The 9661-nt window shown below is 44.6% G+C and overlaps 1 protein-coding gene across 2 annotated transcripts in view; it reads right to left on the bottom strand.

The window, feature by feature from the left end:
- Nucleotides 1-564: 564 nt before the first annotated feature.
- LOC112659451 (rho GTPase-activating protein 20-like) overlaps nucleotides 565-9661 on the bottom strand; it is a 51100-nt gene continuing 42003 nt past the window's right edge. For both annotated transcript variants that reach the window (XM_049096222.1, XM_049096221.1), the window contains exons 8-9: nucleotides 1484-1620; nucleotides 565-757 (exon numbers count right to left, since the gene is read on the bottom strand). In XM_049096222.1, coding sequence (XP_048952179.1) covers nucleotides 1548-1620 — 73 coding nt within the window. In that variant the 3' untranslated portion in view covers nucleotides 565-757; nucleotides 1484-1547. The remainder of the gene's footprint in view (nucleotides 758-1483; nucleotides 1621-9661) is intronic.

The raw sequence follows: 9661 nt of genomic DNA, 5'->3' as shown, positions 1-9661 counted from the left end.
TACTCTACTTCTCAAAGTGTTCCAGTTCAACAACAACAAGAAAAGGCTGAAAGACTGTCACAATCCAGAGGAGCCTAAGAAAACATGAGGACAAATGGAATGTGATATGAGGGATGGTAACTTAGCAAAAACTAAGGAAATCTGAATAAAGTATGGTCTTTGGTTAATGCAAATATTTTAATATTGATTCATTAGCTAATATTTGTACCGTACTAAGATATCAATAATTGGAGAAATTGAGTGCAAGTGCATGAGAATTCTCTGTACTATCTTCTCAATTTCCCTATAAATCTTTTTTTTTCTAATAAATAAGATTTATTTTGAAAATTGACTTAAATGAATCAGGCTCCAAGTGTGAAGACATTTTAAGAATAGTTTAACTTTTGCCTTATTCTTAAAGAGTTCCTTCGATGGGAACAAAGTAAGATTTTTATGTCAGAAGGAAAGAAAAACACTTATGAACACGTATAATGCCTCCTCAATCTGAAAAGCAGGAAAGGATAATAAATAGCAAAAATCAGATAAAAATACTTCTATTATAATAGACACCATATTGCAAGTGCATTTAAAATTAGCAATGCATAACATTTATTTCCTTGACATTTGTCTTCCAAAGAGTTCACAGTTTTTCAGTGTCAGTTGAAACAGGGGAAGAATCTCAGGGAAGAATCCTTCACGTAATAAGAGGACCATTGGTAATAATGTCTCTCGGTTCTTTCCAAATCCGTAAAGATGCATTTCCTGATGAGTGACTGAGCTGTGAAGAAAGAGATGAGAAACCCTCATCCCTCTGAATTACTTGTGTCATAATATTTTAACCATAGTACTACGGATAGTAAATTATCCTTATTAACAGGAAATACGTCTCAGATTGGAATCTGAGCAATCAGATGGGCAGAGAAAAAACGCTTTGACTCCTCTTCATCTTTTAAAGACAAAGGAGAACTTTTCCATGTACAAAGTCAGTTGTCAAGATAGCCTTAGGGAATAAGAGTCTGCAGCATCGAATCCCGCTGCACAGCCCAGGACGCCGCGCTCCTGATCCCAAATCCCTGGGCCTGTCCCCCAACACAGGCTGCCATGCTGAGGTCATTTGCAATTGCTCTCTTAGGAGCTCCGGGGAAGGGGGAAGGAGATAAATAGGATGGGACGGGACGCGTGGAGGCGGAGAAAATTAAGGCCATTCCACTTTAAGTTCAGCGTTAGCACACGTCCAGCCATCCCAGGCCCCTGCAAAGAAGAGCTGAAATTTACATTACTTCAGTTACAGGAAAAAAACAAAAGTTTACAGCTTAATGTCCTAGAAAGCCCCACAATAGAATAAAAATTGAGCCCAGGCCAAGGGTAGGAAGCCCCTATTGAATGAGAACAGAGCTCAGTGCCCTTGAAGGCCCCATACCAAAATGTAAACAGAACTTGAGGAATTTCTCCAGCCCTTCTGGAGGTCCCCGAGACCAGCCCTTAAAACGAAGCTAAAACCCACCTCGGGGTCCAAGTCCCTGCTCCGCTGTGTCGGGTGTACTTGGACCCAAGCTCGAGCGTGTAAATCAACCCTCGTGTGTTTGCATCGGTGTCGGCTTCTTGGTGGTTTCTCGGATTCGCAATCTTGGGCACGACCGTCTGAGATAAAAAAACAAAACCAAAAGAAGCAGGCAGAGTGAACGCAGGATTCTGCGAGAAGCGGTGGAGACCCGGGGGCTTGGAGGCTATTCTGTGAAGGCCCCTGCAGACTGGGGGGTGGGATGCTCAGCCCCAGAGCCAGGGGACCCAGGGTCCCCAAATGCATCCTGCCCATCAGCTCTGAGTCTCAGGGAGCAGCACAGCGCCGCCGGCTGGAGGCCAGAGGCGCTGATGACCACCCCGCCTCTGACCCCGGAGGTGCATCTCCCAGGCAGATATGCACCTGACAATCAGCGCCACGGCCCATCCGCAGACCCCGCACAGATCACTCGCTGCCACCAAGTTGTCGGACCACAGAGGCTGCAGAGCTTCAGCTCTGCCTGGAAAGTAGGGTCTAACTTCTTTTGTACTTTGTGCTTTATTTTCATTTATTTTCTTTGATTCTTTTTTATTAATTGCTTTCTTTTAATTTTTATGTATGTACTTTACATATTTCTTAGGTTTGTTTACTTTCATGGTAGTTTAATTGTGTTTCTTATTTCGGGATTTAGAATCTTTTAACAAGCAGGCCAAAATAAACACAGAATCTGGTGTTTTTTGGGGAGGGCAGTTGTTATTGTTTTTCTCGGTTTTTCTTTTTCTTCCTTCTTTCTTTTCTGGAAAAAATAATGAGATGGAGAAATTCACCTGCATAAAATAACATGAGGTAGTACTCACAGCCAGGAAATTCATCAATACACAAATATGATGTCTAATTACAGTTTAAAACAATGATTATAAAGATAGCAGCTGGGCTGGAAAAAGAGCACAGAAGAAAACTAGAGAATCCCTTACTGTAGAAATAAAAGAACTAAAATCTAGTCAGGCCAACGTTAAAAATGCTATAACTGAGATGCAGTCCCAAGTGGAAGCCTTAAAAACAAGAAAGGTTATGGACCACAGAGGCAGACTTAGGGAAGTCAGCCACTTATTAAAACAATAACATTCATATCATAGGAGACTCTGAAGATGAAGAAAGAGAAAAGGGGGCAGAAGTTTTATTTGAACAAAGTATGTCAACTTCTCTAATGTGAGGAAGGACACAGACACTGAAATCGAGAGCACAGAGAACTCCCAATAAATTCAACAGAAGCTGACCATCATCCAGGCACATCAGAGTCAAAGTCACAAAATACACAGACAAGAAAAGAATCCTGAAAGCAGCGGAGGTGGGGCTTTGGGGGTGGGGGTAGTCCTTAACAAACAAGGGAGGATGAATCAGTGTGCAGCAGATCTGTCCACAAACTTGGCAAGCCAGAAGGAAGTGGAAGGAAATATTCAATATGCTGAATGGGAAAAGCATGCAGCCAAGAATTCCTTCTTTTGTTTTTTTAAAGAATAATCATCAAAATTTATTTAATCTCCCTAGGAAGAAATTAAAAATTTCTGAACATAAAATGCCATTTTCCTCAATCATAATAGCAAAAGTTTTTTATGTTTTTAAATTTCTTTTTATAGGAGTCCAATTTGTATGAATTCTTTCTTCAGCAAGGGTGTCATTCAGGATAGAAGGAGAGATAAAGAGTTTCCCAGACAGGCAAAATATAAAGGAGTTCATGATCACTAAACCAGTCCAGTAAGGAATTTTAAAAGGGACTCTTCTAGTGGGGGAAAAAAAGAGACCAAAAGCAACTAAGACTAGAAAGGACCAGAGAACATCACCAGAAACACCAACTCTACCGGTAACACAAAGGCACTAAGTTCATATCTTTCAATAATCACTCTGAATGCTGATAGACTAAATGCTCCAAACAAAAGATATAGGGTATCAGAGTGGCTTAAAAAACATGATCCGGGATGCCTGGGTGGCTCAGGGGTTGAGTCTCTACCTTTGACTCAGGGTGTGATCCTGGAGTCTGAGATCGAGTCCCATATTGGGCTCCTGGTGGGGAGCCTGCTTCTCTCTCTGCCTAATTTTCTGCCTCTCTCTCTCTCTCTCTCTCTCTCTCTCATAAATAAAATCGTTATTAAAAAAACAAGATCCATTTGTATGCTGCCTACAAGATGCTCACCTTAGACCTATAGACACCAGCAGATTGAAAGTCAGGGGATGGAAAATCATCTATCACATTAATGGACATCAAAAGAAAGCTGGAGGACCCATACTTATATCAGACAAACGAGATTTGAAACCAAACCATGGGGGACACCTGGTGGCTCAGTGGTTGAGCATCTGCCTTCGGCTCAGGGTGTGATCCTGGGATCCCAGGATCGAGTCCCACATCGGCCTCCCTTTGGGGAGCCTGCCTCTCCCTCTGCCTATGTTTCTGCCTCTGCTTCTCTGTGTATCTCTCATGAATAAATAAATAAAATATTTAAATTTCAAAAAAGAAAGAACAAATACTGTAAGAAGAGATGAAGAAGGGCATTATTTTATAATTAAAAAGACTCTCTATCAAGTTCAAACAACTAAATATTTATGCTGCCAACATGGGAGTACCTAAATATAGAAACCAATTAACAAAAAACGTACAGGAACTCACTGATAATAATACAATGACAGGGGCTTTTAACACCCACTTATGGCAATGGACTGATCGTCTATGCAGAAAATCAACAGGGGAACAATAGCCTTGACACACTGGACCACACGGACTCAACAGATACAGTCAGAACATTTCATCCTAAAGCAGAATACACATTCCTTTCAAGTGCACATGGGACATTCTCCAGAACAGATCGTATCATGGGCCACAAATCAGCCCTCAACAGGTACAACAGGTACAAAAAGGTTGATATCACACCATGTACATTTTCAGACCACGATGCTATGAAACTCAAAGTCGACAGTAAGAAAAAATTTGGACAGACCAAAAATACGTGGAGACTATGAACATCCTACTAGAGAATGAATGGAGCAACCAGGAAATTAAAGAGGAAATTTAAAACAAATGAAAATGAAAACATGTTTCTCCAAACCTCTAGGATGTAGCAAAGGCAGTCCTAAGAGGGAAGTACATAGCAATACAGGCCTACCTCAAGAAACAAGAAGTCTCCAATACACAACCTAACCCTACACCTAAAGGAGCTAGAAAAGGAATAGCAAACAAAGCCTAAAGCCTACAGAAGAAGAGAAAAAATAAAGATGAGAGCAGAAATAAACAATACAGAAACAACAAAACAGTAGAATGGAATAACGAAACTAAGAGCTGGTTCTTCAAAATAATTAATAAAATGGATCAAGCCCTAGCCAGCCTTATCAACGAGAAAAGAGAAAAGACCTAATTAAATAAAATCACAAATGAGAGAAGAGAGATCACAATCAACACCAGAAAAATAAGACAATTATAAGGGAATACTATGAAAGATTATACGCTAACAAACTGGGAGACCTGGAAGAAATGGACAAATCCCTAGAAATGTGCAAATGAGAAAAACTGAAATAGGAAGAAATAGAAAATGTGAACAGACCCATAACTAGCAAAGGAATTGAATCAGCAAGGCACCTGGGTGCCTCAGTGGTTGAGCATCTGCTTTGGCTCAGGTCATGATCCCGGGGTCCTGGGGGATCAAGTCCCACATCAGGCTCCCCGCATGGAGCCTCATTTTCCCTCTGCCTATACCTCTGCCTCTCTGTGTCTCTCATGAATACATAAATAAAATATTTAAAAAAGAAAAAAGATAAAAAGATGAGAAAGGACCCAAATAAAATCAGAAGAAAAGAGAAATAACAACCAACACTAGAGAAATACAAACATTTATAAGAGAACATTATGAAAAATTATATGCCAGCAACCTAGAACCTGGAAGAAATAGATCAATTCCTAGAAATATATAACATAGCAAAAATAAAAAGGGAAAAAATAAGAAACTTGAACAGACAGATAACCAGCAAAGAAATTGAATCAGCAATCAAAAATCTCCCAACAGGAGACGCTTAGATCAATAGAACAGAATGGAAAGCCGAAACAAGATACAAACCTGTAACTATATGATCCATTAATCGACAACAAGGCAGGAAGGAATATCCAATGGCACAAAGACAGTCTCTTCAACAAACCCTAACCCTGACCCCAGGATAAGAACAAATGGTGTTGGGAAAACCAGGCAGCCACATGCAGAAGAATGAAACTGGACCACTTTCTTACACCATATATATAAAAAATAAATTCAAAATGGATTAAAGACCTAAATGTGAGACCTGAAACCATACAAAGAAGAAAAGATAGGCAGCAACGTCTTTGACATTGGCCATTGGATCTTCTTTCTAGATATGCCTCTGAGGTGAGGGAAACAAAAGCAAAAATACTATTGGGACTTCATCAAATTGAAAAGCTTCCACAAAGTGAAGGAAACAACCAAAGCTAAAAGGCAACATACAAAATGAGAGGAGATATTTGTAAACAACACATCCAATAAAGAGTTAGTATCCAAAATACATAAAGCAAATGTAAATCTCAGCATCCTAAACACAAATTATCCAACTGCAGATGGGCAGAAGACATGAATGGACTTTGTCTCTGACAAGACATCCAGATGGCCGCCAGACACACGGAAAGACACTCAGCGTCACCCATCATCAGGGAAATGCAAACCAAAACCACAATGAGATGTCACCTGACAGCCGTCAGAATCGCTAAAATTAATAACACAAGAAACAACAGGTGTTGGTGAGGCTATGGAGAAGGGGGAGCCCCCTTACACTCCTGGTGGGCATACAAACAGGTGCAGCCACTGTGGAAAACAGTGTGGAGGGTCCTCCAGAAGTTAAAAATAGGGGATCCCTGGGTGGCGTAGTGGTTTGGCGCCTGCCTTTGGCCCAGGGCGCGATCCTGGAGACCCAGAATCGAATCCCACGTCGGGCTCCCGGTGCATGGAGCCTGCTTCTCCCTCTGCCTGTGTCTCTGCCTGTGTCTCTGCCTCTCTCTCTCTCTCTCTCATAGAAAAAAAAATAAAAAAAAGAAGTTAAAAATAGAGCTACCCGACTATTCCAAAATTGCACAGCTAGGTATTTACCCCGAGGATACAAAAGTAGTTTAGTAGATTCGAAGAGGGACACGCAGCCCAGTGTTGGTAGCAGCATTATCAACAACAGCCAAACTGTGGATACAGCCCAGATGTCCATCAACAGATGAATGGGCAGAGACGATGTGGTAAATATACACACTGCGACATCATTCGGTCATCAGAAGGGATGAAATGAAGCCATTTACAATGACGTGGGAGAAGTGGAAAGGACTTACGCTAAATGAACAGTCAGTCAGAGAAAGACAGATACCAAATACCATACAATTGCATTCACATGTGAATTTTAAGAAACCAAACAAACTGGCAAAGGGGCGGAGGGGGGGGGGATGAGAGAAGCAAACCAAGAAACACACTCTTAACCACAGAGAATAAACTAATAAATACCAGAGGAAGGTAGGGGGGATGGGGAATCAGGGGATGGGGATAGTGGAGGGCACCTGTGACCAGTACCAGGCGTTGTATCCAAGGGTTGAATCACTATGTGGTAAACCTGAAACTATATCATACTGTGTTTACAAACAGGAATTCAAGTAAAACTTTAAAATAATAATTGGTAGTATTGATGAAACATGTGCGCACAAGAGATAAAATCAGAAAGGCAACTGAAAATCCAAATAAAGAGTATTTAAAGCCACAAATCCCCTCCTTAGCTCAGCTCAGGGGAAGCCTGCCATGCCAATTCTCACCCCAGCAGAAGCCTGGATTTTGATTCTCTGGGGAGGCCACTGACTTGGTGGAGTCAGGCTATCTTTGAATCCAAAACCTAAATAGAGTGCATAAAACTAAACTGCCAAAGATGCTAGAGTCCAGAGTGCAGTCTAGAGTCTAGAGTGCAGGCACATGCCAAGACCCAAACTCTAACCATACACAGACATAACCCTAACCCTAACTTAAGCTCAGTGTTAACCTAACCCTTAAACAAGACCTATCACTAATCGAAAACCAAACACAAACCCCAAGACCGAAACACATTCACTGAACCTTCCTGCCAACCCTCACCCTAACTCCTAAACCTATTCTAAACCCTTAACCCTGACCCCTACCTTAAATCTAACCCTAACCTCTATCCCTAACCTTAACTTAATGTACTCAAATCCTATTCCTAACCTTAACCTGTACCCTAACCCTAACCCTCTAATACTAACCCTATCTCATACCCCAAAGTGTACCCTAACCGTACCCTAAAACTAACGCCTAACCCACTCCCTAACCCTATCTCTTACCCTTTTCCAAAACCGTACCCTGACCCTGACCTGACCCTAACCCTAACCCCTAAGCAAACACTAACCCTAACCCTAGCCCTAACCCCTATCCTAAACTTAACCCTTGCCCTAACCCTAAACTTAGCCCTAACTTTAACCCTAACCTGTAACCCTAACCCCTAACCCTAACTCACACCCTAACCCCTAACCCTAACTGCAAACCTAAGCCCAACCCTAACTCTAACCATAACCCTAACCCCAACTCCTAACCTCCAGCCCTAATCCCTAAAGCCTAAACCCTAACCCTAACTCTAAATCCTGTCCCTAACCCTAACCCCTTTCCCTAATCCCTAACCCCCATCCTAACACCTAACCACTGACCCTTACCCTTACCCCTCATCCTAACCTCTAATCTGTAACCATAAGCATAATCACTAACCCCTAACATCTAACCTAACCCTAACCATCAACTGCCTCCCCTCCCCTGACCCTACCATTCATTCTACCCATTCACTTACCCTGTGGTTCTGAGTAGTCCCTTCTGATGTGGACGTGGCCCCCAACGGCGCCTCCAGAGTCCTCCACAGGGTCCTGAGGAAGCCGGGCTCCTGTGAGTGTAGACATGGCCCCACGTGTTCCTGAATCATAGTCAGCAGGTCCTGAGGACGATGGGGCTCCTGTCACTGTGGACTATGCCTCACATCCTCTGGAAGCCTCACAGCAGGTCCTCAGGAGGCCGGGGGCTCCTGTCAGCCTGGACATGGCCCCACGTCCCCCCGAAAACTCACCATGGGTCCTGAGGAGGCTGTGGGCTCCTGTCAGCATAGACGCAGCCCCATATGTCCCGAAGCCAAAGTGCAGGTCCTGAGGAGGACGGGGGTCCTGTCAGGGTTGACGTGGCCCCACATTTTCCTCAAGCCTCACCATAAGACCTGAGGAGGCTGGGGGCTCCTGTCAGCATGGACGCGGCCCCAAATCTTCCCAAACCTTCACAGTGGGTCCTGAGGAGGCCAGAGACTCCTGTCAGTGTGGATGCGGCACCCACATCTTTCTTAGGCCTCACCACAGGTCCTGACAAGGCTGGGGTCTTCCGTCCGCATGGACGCATCCCCATATTTCCCGAAGTCTACATCGGGGGTCCTGAGTAGGTCAGCGTCCTGTTGTGTGGACGTGGCCCCATGTCCTCCCGAAGCGTCCCCGCGGGTTCTGAGGTGGCCGGGGATCCTGTCACCGTGGATGCGGCCCCCATCTTCCAGAAGCCTCAACTTATGTCCTGAGGGGCCCGGGAGCTCCTGCCAGAGTGGACGCGGCGCCACATCTTCCTGAAGCCTCCCTGCAGGTCCTGAGGAGGTTGCGGCTCATCAGCGTGGACGCGGCCCCACATCTTCCGCAGGCCTCCCCAGCACAGGCGGGCTCCTGTTAGTGCAGGCAGACGAGGCCTACTGCGCATGCGCGCCCCCTGGGCGGGGCCTGGGCTCGGGCGCCCCCTGCCGGACGCTCAGGCGCTGCAGGAGGCCATGCAGGAGGCGGCGGCCCCGCGCACCGGGCCGCACCTGCCTCCTTCCAGGCTCCAGCTGTGGCCTGTGAGCTTCGGAAACGTCTCACTGAAACGGAGCCCAACACCCGGCTTCCCCAGAAATACTTAAGGACAATGAATTGGAGCCCACAGAACGCGAAATGAAATGTGGACCAGACTTTTACCACGTCCTGCAAAACTCACTCAACCCTCTTCCACTGTGGGTGGGACCGTGGGCTGGTGCAGCCGCCCTGGAAACAGTGTGGAGGCTCCTCAGGAAGTTACAAATAGAGCCGCCCTGCGACCGGCAGGTGCA

The sequence above is a fragment of the Canis lupus genome, chromosome 18, assembly GCF_003254725.2.
Source record: "Canis lupus dingo isolate Sandy chromosome 18, ASM325472v2, whole genome shotgun sequence".
Classification (NCBI taxonomy): Eukaryota; Metazoa; Chordata; class Mammalia; order Carnivora; family Canidae; genus Canis; species Canis lupus.
Note: the sequence above shows the minus strand (reverse complement) of the source record. Positions and strands in the feature narration are given on the sequence as shown.